The 15,102-nt window shown below is 44.3% G+C and overlaps 1 protein-coding gene across 1 annotated transcript in view; it reads left to right on the forward strand.

Moving 5' to 3' along the window:
• The first annotated feature begins 2,430 nt into the window (after positions 1-2,430).
• The window catches only part of ANKH (ANKH inorganic pyrophosphate transport regulator), a 139,677-nt gene continuing 127,005 nt past the window's right edge, over positions 2,431-15,102 (forward strand). The window contains exon 1 of the mRNA XM_008517464.2: positions 2,431-2,991. Coding sequence (XP_008515686.1) covers positions 2,896-2,991 — 96 coding nt within the window. The 5' untranslated portion in view covers positions 2,431-2,895. The remainder of the gene's footprint in view (positions 2,992-15,102) is intronic.

Raw genomic sequence — 15,102 nt, forward strand, 5'->3', positions numbered from 1 at the left:
TGGCCAAAAGCAATCAAATCTATAAAGACTTTGTAAATTGAAGATAAACCTGTACCTTCTAAAAGAACATTCTCTGAATCTAACTTAAATGACTTTATGATCTCTCTTGGGTTCTGGGTAATTTAGAAAACTTCCTAGTCATTATCGTCACTTATATTCTGGAGTCATCTTTTCAACAATCACTAAGTTAAAAAGAGGAAGAGAGAGAGAGGCCAAAAACTCCCTTTGAAATCTGTTATCTGATTTTGACTCTGACAGAAATAAATAATTAAATGTCCCATTTGCTTCCACATGGCTATTATGTGATGGAAATCCAGAGGCCTTTCAAATCTAAAAAGTGCTCTTTGCCATAATCAAAGATAACTCTATTAAATCACTCATTAAAAAAATACACTTTTAGAATACTCAAACGAGGACGATGACCTTGCATTGATTCACTAGCACTTTCTCACCATGCCTCCTTAAGATGGAAGGTGTGCAGTTGCATCCGTCAGCAGCAGTCAAGTGGCCCGTCCTTGTCCTGGGACCAACCAAAGCACACTGGACTTGACGAGGATCGATTGAGGACCTCATCAACCCCACACTCCAGACAAAGGTCAGTGTAATTAGATTGCTTTAAGTAAAATGAGCCGCCACAGAAACCTAGCCTAACAGAATGGATAAACCTTAAGATGATATTTGCTTAAGAACAGAACTCCTTCCCAGAGAATTCCTTTAAATAACAAACTCTCAGTATATTTAAAGTCAGATTTGACTATCTTAAAACACACCTTTCAGGAACTTCTATTGAGGAGATCCTGTACACAAGAACTTCCTGTTTTGCTTGGAAGTCCTTTAAATAATATTTGACACATTTAACACAATAAATAATTACCAAAATTTCATTTTAATTATAGGGGATTTAATTTGAGGTTACATGAGAGCTACAAGGTAAATTAGCTTCCTAATTCTCAAGGCCTTGTTCAGACTGTGTAGAATTTTAAAAGATCTCTTTAAAGGCATAAAACATGGAAAACATTTAATACTTTTGAAGAGTTTCAAATAATTATAATAATAATAAGTAAAAATTCAAATAACTGAAATCCTTGAACGGGGACGTTGAGGTCTCAAGCTTACTATAAACACAAGCTTTACAAAGCTAAATGCGAGGTAAGACGCTCATTCTTAGGTGCAAAATTACTTTATTACTTTTAATGATAAATTACTTTAATTCATCATGCTAAATAAACTTTAAAAGATGAATGTTGGCGGGGGGGTGCAAAATAATATAAGCAGGATAGGCTACATAATTTGCCGGGCCCCTGTAAAAAGTAAGAATTTCAAGAGAGCAACAGCAGAGCGTTAAGCAAAAGACAGGTCCTTCTGCGCACAAGGTCCAGATCCCCCCATGCACCCGCTGCGTCCATGGGGCGCTTTTCCTTCACCCGGGCCTCAACCCTTCCGTCCCAGTGCGCTGCGCGCAGAGATGGATATTAGCTTTGCTGTCATACTGTGAAGTTTTAAGTAAAACTCTCCGCACAGCTATTATTTATCCTGCAATCACTGGGCACAGTATTATAAAACAGATTTTTCTTTCTTTCCCTTTGTTTATCTAAAAGAGACAGACTTTTCGAGGTTTTGTTTTTTGTTTTTACAACAGTGGTGCCCTGAGGAGAATCTCGGCTCACTGTTAGCCCACTGTGCTGGAGGCAGACGCGAGCGCCCCAACGGGCGGCCGGCCCCGCCGGGGCGCCTGCAGCGACCGGTCCCTGCGGCCCTCTGCGCATTCTCCCTCGGGCACGCGGGTCACCATCGCCTCTGGTCACCCTGAGAGAGATGCTCCCTCCGCGGCGACCTGTTCTCGGTCTCTCGCGCCCGCCTGGAGCGGTACCTCCATCTCTCCCGAGCCCCGAGTTCCCTAGGTGGGCCCGAAGCAGGCTCCCCAGCCCCAGCCAGGAACTGTCTCCTCCGCCCGCCTCGACGCGGCGACTCCGGCGGGGTGGGGCAAGGGGCATCCCAAACCGCTCCCTCTCGGCCCCTGCGCGCCCCGATGCCTCCTGCGCGTCCGCCCTCACTTCGCCTGCCCGGCGGCCCGTCTTCCCCACGCCCCGGCCCTTCCCGGGACCGCGCGGGGACCCCGGGCCCGGCCGCAGAGCTCGAGCGGCCCCGGGGCCTCCCGATGGCTCGCTGCGCCTGCCCCCCGGGCTCCCCGCACCGCGCGCCGCTCCCGGCCCCGCTTCCCCCGCAGGCTCGCGCCGCCGCCCCTCGGCCGGCCGGGAACCGCGGCGAGTCCCACCCCGCGCGCCCCCGGCCGCGGCCGAGCAGCGGCAGCCCGGCGGCCTGTGCGTGCGCAGCGCCCCCCGCGGCCGGGCCGAGCGCAGGCGGCGGGGAGGGAAGGAGGGCGCCGCCCGCCGGCCCGGCCCGGCCCGGCCCGGCCCCCTCCCCAACCCGCCTCCCGCCCGCCCCCGGGGCCCGGCGGTGCCCGCGCCTCCGCGCCTCCGCGCCCGCCCCTGTTTCCTCCGCACGGCGGCGGCGGCGGCGGCGGCGGCGGCGCCTCGTGCGCGCGGTTATTTATTTATTTCCGGGCCCCAGAGCGCTTATAATGGAGCCGCTGTCAGCAGAACCTTCTGCTGCCGCCGCCGCCGCCGCCGCCGCCGTCCCTCCTCTTTTTTTTCCCGGCAGATCTTTGTTGTGTGGGAGGGCAGCAGGGATGGACTTGAGCTTGCGGATCTCCTGCTAGAGCAGCCGCGCTTGGAGAGGGCGCCGCAGCCGCGAGGAGGAGCCGCCGCCGCCGCCGCCGCCCGAGGCCCCGCCGGACCCGGCCTCCGTCCGCCCGCGCCCCCGCTCGGCCCGCGCCTCCCGGCAGAGTGCCCTCGCGGCGGCAGATGTGTGTGGGGTCAGCCCACGGCGGGGACTATGGTGAAATTCCCGGCGCTCACGCACTACTGGCCCCTGATCCGGTTCCTGGTGCCTCTGGGCATCACCAACATAGCCATCGACTTCGGGGAGCAGGTAAGCCCCGGCCGTACCCCACGCCCGGCCCGGGCAGCGCCGCCCTGCGCCCCAAACCCCGCGCCCTGCGCCCCGGTCACTCTGCCTCGGCCTTAGACGCCCGGTCGCCAGGGGATGGGGGCCGAGGGGAGTCACCTGCTCCGAGTCCCTTTTTATCCTGGAACATTTGGTTGCGTTTGCAGCTTGTCAAGGATGACTTTTCCAGCTCTTCGTTTCCCCCTCCCCCCCAGTTATTCAGCAGACTTTTCCATCTCTCTCTGAAAACGTTAAAAGACAGAAGGGTTTGAGCTTCACCTATAGAAGGGTTTTTAGTGCACAGCAGGAGTATTATGTAATTTATTATTATGTAAACCTCAGGTCGGTAAGTAAAGTGTAGTTTCTAATAAGTCAAGTGCTGGTGTTATTTATCCGGGGTTGGTGTTGATGGTGATGGTGATGATGGGGGAGATTTTGTATTAGAATGTGTCCAAGTTGATTTCCCAGGTACTTCTAATTTTTTTTTTTTTTTAGCCCAGGTATGCATTAGGGGTGTCCAGATAGGTCCTGAGAAGCCGACCCATTGGCATCTCTAGTTTGGGATTTCTTTTCTCTTGCATCACGAAAGAAGGGGAGCACATTTTTGTTTGTTGCTTTCTCGTCCGTGTTTCTTTTTCATGTTTTTCCCCATTTCTCTCTATGTGGCGTCATTGCAAATCTAGCGCTGCAGACTCGCCAGCAGCGGAGCATTGGTGCTCTGCACTTTCCCTCTGGGGACCGTTTTCGCAGGGCCTCCAGAGGGATGCAGTTGCATTTTAAGGCCGGGAAGAGGATGGGGGGGGGGGGGTGGTATCTCGCCACCTTGATGGACAGATGTGGGAACTGGCCGGGGTTCGTGGTCAGCAACGCTCCTGGTTTGTAGTACTTTCTTTTCCTTTAAGTGAAGAGACTTCAAAGGATGTTTATATAGAAAATCCACCCATTTTGATGCACTTACAGAATTTAAAAAACCAAACAGTTTTTCAGAAGGGGGTTTGTTTGACTCCCTTTGATGAATATCTGCCTGGATTTGTTTCTCTGTGCTCGAACTTTTGATTGATTGCAACTCTATAAACTCCATAATACTTAGCCCACGTTGTAAGCTACTTTTTACTTTGAATCTTACTGCTGATAAGTATTCACAATGTAGCATAGTCTCTGGAGACCTTTGTCTAGCTAGTAAGCCAACTAGTTTTCTTTGAGGAAATATTTTATCTTTTCTGTTGCCACTTTGCCCTGCCACTATCTCACCAGGGCCCTCCAGGGTTTGGCTGCTGCTCCCCCTCTTTCCTGCCCACCTTCCCTTCTTGCATAATTAACTTGTGACTTTGGGCATTTCCTATCATCGGTGGAAAGGTTTTTAGACCTGAATTGACTATATTGTACATTTTAGATGAGTCAAGCTCTGTGTGGTCACCTGAACCTTTCTCTATTTTGAGGCTTATCTTCTTGGAGCTGCCCCAGAGGTTGTCAGAAAGCCTGGGCTGCTCTCCTGATCACTTCTGTCTGAACTGTAGTGTGTGTGTAAATTAAATAGGGACAACTGGAGGAAATAAGAGTATTCTTTGTCTTAATTAAATGGCCTGAAGCATACCACAGTATGGGCTCACGTTTGCCTTGATTTAATACAAGGCTGATAGAACTAAGGATTTGATTTTAGTGTAAGGGAAAGGATCTCCTGAGGTTACAAAAGGGAGGCTAGACATAAGAGCTATACAGATGGTTTATCCTAGTGGGGCTAATAATTCAAACTCATCCTTAAGACGTCGCTAACCTCGTTATTACAGCTGACATAAGCAAAGTACTAGAAGAGTTGTCTTTTGCACAGAAGCAAGTTTTATCAACAAGTGTTGTTTGAGGTTCTTATCCTTTGAACACCAGTGTATTTATGAGGTTAGAGGCTGCCTGATGGTGGAGATATTTTATCGGAGTTAAGGGTGGAGAGATGGGGGCAAGAAATCGACAGGTCTTCAAAACCTTGCTTTGCCTTCTGGTATCAGATGATAATTGTTTTGCAGAATGGTTCAGGGTGAGAAGAAAGGATCTTGCTTTTTCTTAGTATTAAACTGGAGGGGAAGATTGACAGTGTGAGGCACCTGGTCATACGTGGGTAATGAATAGAAGAGCGTTTTACCCAACTGCTTTGAAGCACAATAAAGAGGAGGAGCGATGAACCTATTTGCAGACGTAGGTCTACATTAGACTTCTGAAAATATGCAGCTCTTGGCGTGAATGTTTATCAAGTTCTAGACAGTTGGACACGTGTAGGTCCCCACCATTCTTCTTTCAGAGTGGGCGGGTGTGTGACACCTTGCAGTGAGTGCACAATGATTCATATTTCGGTAATTGACTGATCCTAAAGTGGGGAGATGGCATGGGAGGACAAGATCAAAACAGCCCTGGTTCACATGCTTTTGAGATGATCAAGAAATGCAAAATTAAAAAATAAAATATCTCATCAGCTTTTACGTCTCTGGCTTGTCAAGAACAAAAGGATAGTAAAATCATTTTCAATGTTTCTGAGATGAGATTTTTTTTATGATTATAAACATCACACTTTGTGGTTTCTGTATAAAATGTGGAGAGAACTTTTAAAATGGAAATCCAGCTATAGACAAGATTCCACTGAAATCTGAATAAGCAGCACACGTGTGACTGTGCGGAGGAATTAGACGTTATCTCAGAGCTATTAGTGCGTGGGGCCGGGGGCAGGGGCTGTGAAGAAGCCTGTGACAGTCCATCCCGAGCCTCCCGATATTCTCCGTGAACACTATCTGTTGTATATTGATTTTCCTGTAATTTTATAGTTCAGTCAGGGAGGAAACCCAAATAGTGTGGAGTATTTGTTCTAATAAGACTAGCAAAACCTATTATCACATTTTTCAATTTTGGTGGTGGCAGTAATTTGAGGGGGCAGGAGGGTTGGATTCTACACTGAAAACAAAAAAGCTATATGGAATAGAATGACCTGCTTTTTAATGTTAGATATAGGCGCTACAGAAAAGAATAAGAATACATCCATTATCACAGACACTAAAAGAATATTTAAAGAACCCTGTAGATGTGATATCTTTATGATAATTGCAGTATATGTGGAATTATTATTATTTTATCTGTATTTTTACAGACTGAGAATCAAGTGTTAATTGCTTCCAGTCGTTGAGGACTTAGTATGAGCTTCTAACATCTCAGCACATGTTATGTGAGAGGAAAGAGTGAGGGACCTAGGCACCTTACCCGAGATCACACAGGCAGTACAGAGCAGAGAGGGCTTCAAGCCTAGATCCACCTGGCCCTTAGCCCTTCTGCTCTCTGCCTCGTGCGGTCAAGCTCACGCACTGAGATCTGCCCGGGAGTTCTTAGAAATTTAGGAATAAGTTCTGGCTTTTCTGATTCCCAGCCTAGTTTCCAATTTAATCTTAGCTGTCATATTTTGAAGTCTGAAGACTCAACAGATGTAGGACAGTCATTACGAGGGCTCCCAGGAAAGGGAGATGGTGACCAAGAAGTTCATGTACAAAGAGCTGAATTCTCCAGCTAATTAATTAAATCAACATCGTATCTTATTTTGACAAGGTTGGTGTAGCCTTTGGTCAAGAGGAGGAAAAACGATAAGAAATAACTGATACTTCACGATAAAATTATTTGGAAATCACTTTTCTCATTAGAGCAATACAGATTGCTAAGGAAAGAAGGAAGATGCTAAGATTGATTTTGAACAATGTATTTCTTTAAAAATGCACATTTGATCTCCCCGTGTTCAAAGGATTGTTATTTCTGTTTAAAACTAAACTTGGTACAAAGTCCCTGAATTCCTTAAAAGCCAAGTTCACCAAATTATGTAAAATAAATCAGTGAACTTTTTTTTAAGGTACTTAGTAACACTTAAAATGTTAAGGATGACTATGCTTTGCAAAGACTTTGAAAGAGAAAAGAAAGTTGAAATTGATCTCTCTTAAGAAGAAGTGCGTTCTGTCTAGTGCCAGGTAACCCACACTTTCACACTCAAATGATAGCTTTAGGTATTTCACATTCCCCTGAAGGATCCACTGAATTTAGTTGACTCCAATATGATAATTCAAAGACCCAAGGTGTTTGTGAATGAGGAGTTTTGCATATAGATTGTTAGAATTACTGGAGTAACTAAGATGCGTAATAAGAATGTAAAAATGTTTCCCCAGCCCCTCTTTCTAATTTAGGAAAGCCCTTTCTGACATAAGAAACTTGGAGTTAGGCTTCCATAGTATAAGAGGGTCTCAAATTATTAATATCACAAAATGGAAAAAAAAAAAAGAAGCCCAGGAAAAATAGCTTAATAAATGTTCTGTCTGCTAAGTAGAGAAATGCACCCCCTACCCCACCAAAAAAGGTCCTTGTTAGACTAGGAGGTACAGGAATGAAAAAGGGTGAAGGGGGTGAATGTAGTGTATGTCGCAGGTCACTGTTGGGAAGGACTCTTCATCAAGGTCACTAGGTGATGGAAGACACCTCCCCAGGCAGAGCCTGTCTTTTAAGTAATAATAAAAATGTCCATTGTGTCTTCCACTTTCCAAAGTACTTAAAAACAGAAATGTAAATCCCAAGCTAGGTTTCTAACTAACTGTAGAGGGAGACTTTTCTCTCCCTCCAATGTATTTTATATTAATGGAACAAATTTCAAAATAACATTTATTTTTTCTAATTATAAAAGTAATATATGCTGTTTAAAGTTTGATTAAGTATTAAAATGAAAGAAAAAAGTAAAAATGCAAAAATGCCTCTAATTCCACTCTGAAGATAAAACTTCTTTAATATTTTGTGTAACTCCTGCCAACTTTTTAAAAACATATTGAGAAGATATATATACACATACGTGTGTGTGTGTGTTTCACAGGGCACAGAGGCATTTTTCCCATATCACTTAAAAGTATTTAAGTTTGATTTTAAATAGCAGCATAATATTTGCTTATATGAGCATGCTGCAGTGCCCTTTGCTGTATATTCTCCTATTGTTTAAATGCTGAGGTTTTTTTGTTTGTTTTTTGCAATTTAAACTTTCAGTGAGCATCTTTGTATAATAAGTAGATGATGTTTTCTCTGAGTGCCTTGGGCTTTGTGCCTGGCATAATTTGGTGCCTATTTCAGTTTCTCATTCATACATAGAAAATGAGGTCACTCTTTTCTGGCAGTCCATATTTAGTCAAGGACACTGTGACCTCCTTAGTCCAGTTGATACCACCTCTCCACTGTGTTTCCAGTTCTCTTTAGATGTACATCTCCATTTAAAGCACCTCTCTTTCAGTGCACTTAGGTAAGCAGTTTATTTCTAAAGCCACGAAGGTGTAATCCCACACTTGGTTTCTTTGCTCGTTTATTTATTGAGGTGGTTTGATGACCAGCCTAACTACTACTTGGTCAGAATACTTCTTTCCAAGCATCATATCCTTCAAAAGATAATCACATACTTCATACATCAAGACAATGTCTAAATCTCTTTCTGGTCATACATCACATTCTCTAAAGGCGGTTTTTAAAGTATACCGAGTAATATCGTTTATGGTACCGTCTCCCTTTTTAGACATGACAAGCCCAGTTTTGTATTAGTGGTCAGGCATCTGGTTTCCATGTCTTTTTGCTCTCCCTTGTCTGATTTGGGGCAGTGGCGCAGGTTATTAGGATGGGAGGACAAAAGATCATGGATGGAAAATCATTCTTTTAATGTCCTAGGTGAGTTGGAATAAATATGTTAAACTCATACCAAAGTGACTTATGTGATGTCTACATTTAAAAAATCAATCTCGTATTTTTTAATACCTGTGACTCTATTAGTCACTGTGGAGATGCAATAGAAATACAGAAAACCTTCTTTTATGCAGCATTATCTAGATACAAGCTACCTATGTGAGTGCATTTTCTTCATGACTGAAGCTTATCCTTTACAATGCAAATCATTGGTTTTCTTTCTTTTTTTAGTCTGAGAATTATTGTTACTGGAAATCTACATTGTACATTTCTCTACCTTATTAAATATAGTATGCAAAATATAATGTCACATTTTTTGGTGGCTTGTGAACGTTGTGCTGGGCAATCAGAAATACCTACTGACTGATGATATTCAAAATAGTTAACAAGGAGTTTGGCACAGACCAATAAAATAACAATAATAGGGGCTGTCCTGGTGGCGCAGCGGTTAAGTGCGCACATTCCTCTTCGGAGGCCCGGGGTTCGCCGGTTCGGATCCAGGGTGTGGACATGGCACCGCTTGGCACGCCATACTGTGGTAGGCGTCCCACATATAAAGTGGAGGAAAATGGGCACGGATGTTAGCTCAGGGCTAGTCTTCCTCGGAAAAAAGAGGAGGATTGGCAGCAGTTAGCTCAGGGCTAATCTTCCTCAAAAAACACACAAAAATAATAAAAATAATAAAATAATAATTAATAAAAATAGCTAATACATGCTGAGTACTTGCTTTTTACTTTTCCACTTTGAATCTGCTCTGGGTCCTGGAAACTAAAATTTGGTAGAATTCCATGAAAAAATGAAGAATAAATCATTTTGGAGGCCTCCTTTGCGAAAAACCATACACGCTCTGTAATACCTGCTTTCCTGCCCTGTTCTGATTTCGTTTCTGTTCCAGAGATTCTAGAGTCAATGTCAGGTAAGTGACCTTTGAACAAGGATGCTTTGCCATATTTGACACGGCCCCTGCTCTCAAATTGCTTGGATCCTGGTTAAGAAAACATGCATGAAACACTTTTGCAATCAGAGCTGCACAGAGCAAAATGTCTAATTGCACAGTGCTGTTTATGATAACACATGGTGAGGTGCTCAGTAATTGCGGTAGAGCAGTAAGTCTGTGGTCATGGTGATGAAACAGCAAATTCTTTAGACGTAGTTCTCATCTGGGGGTTGTAGCCCTGTCTCCATCTCTCTAAATGCTCAGAGTGGATAGCACCCACCTGCAAAAATGAAGTCAGAGTCACAAGATAGGTAAATTAGCAGACGTCATATCAAGCCATGCAAACCCAGGTTTTGTGGGGGTTTGGGGGGTTTTTTAGAATTTATTTATTTTTCTTTTTAAGGAAGATTAGCCCTGAGCTAACGTCTGCTGCCAATCCTCCTCTTTTTTTTTTTTTTTTTCCTGAGGAAGATTGACCCTGAGCTAACATTCATGCCCATCTTCCTCTGCTTTATATGTGGGACACCTGCCACAGCATGGTTTGCCAGGCAGTGCCATGTCCACACCCGGGATCTAAACCGGCGAACCCCGAGCCGCGGAAGTGGAGTGTGTGAACTTACCTTCTGTGCCACTGGGCTGGCCCCAAGGTTTTGGTTCTTTGTCTTTGCTATTCCATGGCTTTGGGATCATTCGGCTCCTATTCCAACAATCAGATACCACTCACAATGCTATAAGAATAGATGAGCTTACAGTTTCAAAGACAACATCTAATAATCTCAGTACAATTAGAAGATCTTGTACATCACAACTTACTGGTTCTCCCATGTGGTTGCTTCTTCATGCTAAAAATGTTTCCAGAATCTATCCTAGGAAGGGGACTAACTTGGTTATTTGTCAAGGCAAAAATTATTTATTCCCCTAGGTAAAGAGTTGTCAAAATACAGCTGGTACATCTGGTTCAGGAAATGCCACAGGGTCACTAGGGATATATGGACCAGCTTCATCTCCATTTGGGGGACTACATTTTGGTTTAAGTTAGCTCACAGGTCCTAGCTGGTTTTTAGACTTGTTAATGATATTTTGGTATCGCAAGATTGGTGAGGCTTTCCGTGAGTCGGACACTTCTGGCACTGTTAGAGGATTGCCTTTCTGTACAGATGGGTTTGTCAGTATGAATCGGCAGTCCTCTTACTAACGTGGGTCAGCATCAGGGTCCCCAACCTCAGGGGTGGAGGAGGGGCTGTGTGTGTATGTGGTCCTTATCCTGGAGCATAAGGAGGCGAGAGGCATCCCGTTTACCAGCGTTCTTCCTGTGCCTCATCGGTGTCTGCAGTTCGTGCGTCGTCATCCCACCTGGATGGAGACTGCAGCTGGCAGTGGGGACCTCCGACTCCAGGCTGGGAGGAAATTAAAAATGAAAGTGGGAATTCCTGGATAAGACCCTCAAAGGTGACTTGAAAGGTGAGTCTCCTCAGAACATTTAGTTGGAATTAAATGGCTGAAAAGCAGGATGTCTACCAGCAGGTGAATGAGACTTTTTCGAGGGAGCGAAATGAGCCAAGAACAGGAAGGGGCCAGTGTTGGCTTTGCGGCTGTAATCTTCACCGGATGTGAGAAGTGAAGGTAGCTTAGTTTCTAGAAGACCCAAAGAGGACTGCCTTGCTTCAGTGGTCCTGTGAGAGCTGGTCGCTCTGGTTATTATCCTAACTAAATGATACTGAGTCCACATCAATAAGCCTTTGAGAGTTCCTGTTCAGTTTTTTAAAAGTGTCACATTAAGTCTAAGGAAGTATTTGAGTGTCAGACTGTCATTATCTAATTTGCCATTTTGGCTTAGGTGTGGTGTTTTGTTTTCAAAGCTGCTTTTAGTACGATAAGAAGTTTGTGTGCTCTTGAATGCTCCATAAACAGCCCAGAGATCTGTTGGCCACTGGGTTATGCATTTTAATAGAGGGGAATGGTAGTGTGGAGAATCTAAAATAGCAGATTACAAAAAAAATTGATGTCTGAGAGCTTTAAATGGTCTGGCAGGAAATTACCGTGGCTGGGACGCCGAGGCCTCCCACGATGTGTGGCCTAAACTTGACGTTTTATAAAGACAAACTGCGCAAAGGACGGTTAACAAATAACCACACTTAAGAAAGAGGTAACTTTCACCTCTTCATGATTCTAGCCAAGTCCAGCGCCGAAGCAGCTGGAAAGACACATTGCTGCCAGCTTGATCCGAAATCAGGGAATCGAAGGCAGCTTCACAGCGAATGTGGTTGCCTGGTGCTCTCGGAGACCTCATTTTTTCTTGGGTTGTGGTTCATAACCGCTCCCTTTCCAGATGCTGCATTGCAGCCCCTGGAGGCTGCAGTGAGGGTGTACCTCCTTTCTACTCCCACACAGAGGCGCACACCTTTCGGTGTTACCCCACCTGGGCCTCACACCTGTTGGGCTGTTTACCAACCCTGAGCAGGTTCCCCAGCTGACACTGTCGGTTGTTAGTCCACCATGTGTTTACCAGGCTTAGACAAACCAGTGTTCCCACAGCAAAGAGAAGGGAGCTTGGACTTCGTTCCAGGGACCGTGGAGACCCACCGGAGGGCCCTAAAGCAGTGGACTGAGCATCAGTAGTTGAGGTGCAGAACCACCCTCATTCCTCTAATATTCTTATTTCTCTAATATTCTTATTTACTCCAATTCCTTTTAGGCTTAACATGTCTTCTTTCAGAGGGGTGCTAGTGGGCCTGTTTTTAATTCCTTTTTAAAAATCAAGGTATAATTTACATACAGTGGAATGTACAGATCTTACACGTACAGGTCCCTGAGTTTGGACAAATGACAGATGCATACCTGTGTGTAACCCACCCACCCCAATCAAGATATGAAACATTTCCATCAGCCCAGAAGGTTCCCTGGTGCCCCTTCCAAGAGGTAACCACTATTCTGCTTGCTGTGGCAAGCCTTTTTAGTTGCTCATGCAAAATGACACACATGTGTTGGGTCTCAGCTAACTGAGTTTGGGGCCATTCCTTGTTATGACAGTGCATAGCACTGTTATTCTTTCCTCTTGCAAAATATGACTCAACATGTGGATTTTAAGTGGGTGGAGGGTTTGGCTTTCTGTGTAAAATAACTTTTTCCCTTAGTTTGTACTATTTGGTGTTTTTAACTCTTCTAATGATATTCATCCTTCAATTATATGAACTGCTGATGATTTGGATGTTCAGACATGCTTAAAAATTAAAGTCTGCTTAAAACACTAACATCATAAAACAAAATGTGGTATATACATACCATGGATTATTATACAGCGTTAAAAAGCAATGAAATTATGTTGTATGGGACAGCATAGATGAACCTTGAAGACATTATGCTAAGTGAAGTAAGTCAGACATAAAAGGGCAACTATTGTATGATTCCGCTTATATGAGGTACCTAGAATAGTCAAATTCATAGAGGCAGAAGGTAGGATATTGGTTGCCAGGGTTTATGGAGAGGGAGAAATGGGAAATTGTTTAGTGGGTACAGAGTTTCAGTTTGGGGTGACAAAGGTCTGGAGATGGTGGTGGTGGTTGCACAGCAATGTATAGGTACTTAATGCCACTGAACTATGTACCTTAAAAGGGTAAAAATGATAAATTTTATGTTATGTATATTTTACCAAATAAAATTTTTAATTAACGCATAAGCTACTGAGAAAGCCGGTGGCTTTTGGAGAGGATCTTTCTTTTTAAAAAATATTTATTAATTTTATTCTAGTTGTAAATGTTCATTGTAAAAAGAAGGAAAATCAAAGTATCAAGAAGAAAATAAGAATTGTATGCAAACCCACTACCTAGAGATTATGATGGTATTTTCTTTTAGTGCGTGTTCTCCTCACCTCTTTTCTGTGCATTTATTTTAAAACAAAATTGTAACCTCTTTCCATTTTATATCATCGGCAATTTCCTTGATTTTAAGCATTCATCTAAAACGTGACGATTACTGGGTTCTCAGCACTCTCTCACACCGATGTACCATAATTTATTGACTCCTCTGTAGTTAGGTGTTCAGGCTGTTTCTGTTTCAGTCTATTATTAATAAGGCTCTGAAACATTTTTGTACAGAAATCTTTGTACACATCTGATTATCTCTTTGGGTTAATACTAGAAATATTTTCGCACATGCGCGCTTTTTCTGCTGTGTGGGCCTCCGCTTCTGTAGAAAGTTGTTCCAGTTTACCCTGCTCGCACTGTGTCGAGGTGCCTGTGTGCCTGGCCCCGGGGGCGTTCCCTCTCTCCTTGCTGTTTCACTGTCCACTGACTTCTGCCACTGGGCTTCTGCATCTAGTTCTCTCAAAGCCACAGGGTACTGAACTCCTTCAAGTGATTTCTTTTATTAAAACCATTTTTTTTTTAATGCTGAGAGATCAGTTTTTCATAATGTAATACTTTAAAACTGCCAAGTGGTTAAAGTCCTTTGTGCTCCACTTCCGTGGCCTGGATTCATGGGTTCAGATCCCAGGCGTGGACCTACTGTGCTCACCAGCTATGCTGTGGAGGTGTCCCACATGCAAAAAAAAAATGGAGGAAGATTAGCATAGATGTTAGCTCAGGGCAATCTTCCTCAGCAAAAAAAACCCCAACCTGTTTCAAGATTTTCATTCTTTTCAATTAACACATGTTTGGAACCAAATACATACCCCTTGTGGGGTTAGGCATAAGTGCAAGGAACAAAAGGATTGTATTGGTTTTTCTTGCATATATCTGGGAAGATACCTGTCCTTGCAGATTTCAAGGCAAAGTGCCCTTTTTCAGTGAGTTTAATGATGCTCAAGAAGTTTTGCTTCCCACAACTTCCTGGGTGAACATGTGGAAGAGAAGAAAAAATGTACTGAGCCTCCTAGGTGCCAGGCCCTGCCCTAGGCACCGGGCATGCACGGTAAGGGGGGGAGGTCACCTTCCTCACTTTAAAGATGAATAGATTAAATAGCTGTGACACATCACTTGGCCTCTCAGTGGTGCCCCAGGATCCTCTCACTGAAGGCCTGCTTAGAGTCTCATAGGAGGATATTTGGTGTTGACTGTGTTCTAGGGAAATATAAAGCTAGTGATATTTAGGGGAACTGGAGGAGAAAATATTCTCTTTTCTACCATGCTGACCATACTTCTTCCATTCAACCTGGAGTCCACCTTGGAGAAAAAGGTACAAGAGCCGAGGGAGGGGGCAATGGTTCGAGCTCATTCAGAGGAGCACTGAGTTCCTGTGGATTCCGCTCTGCTCCCCAACTGCCTCTGCCACAGTACTTTCTAGCAGGGCTGCAAGCTGACCACAGCATGGTTGAGAGAAAGAACACCCACTCCTGACAGTCAGGACCCCTGGATTCGACCTCCATCCCTGTACCCACTGCCCCTGTGACCTTGAGCAAAGAACTTGACCTCTCTGAGCTTCAGCTTTCCCAACTGTCAAAT

The sequence above is a fragment of the Equus przewalskii genome, chromosome 20, assembly GCF_037783145.1.
Source record: "Equus przewalskii isolate Varuska chromosome 20, EquPr2, whole genome shotgun sequence".
Lineage (NCBI taxonomy): Eukaryota > Metazoa > Chordata > Mammalia > Perissodactyla > Equidae > Equus > Equus przewalskii.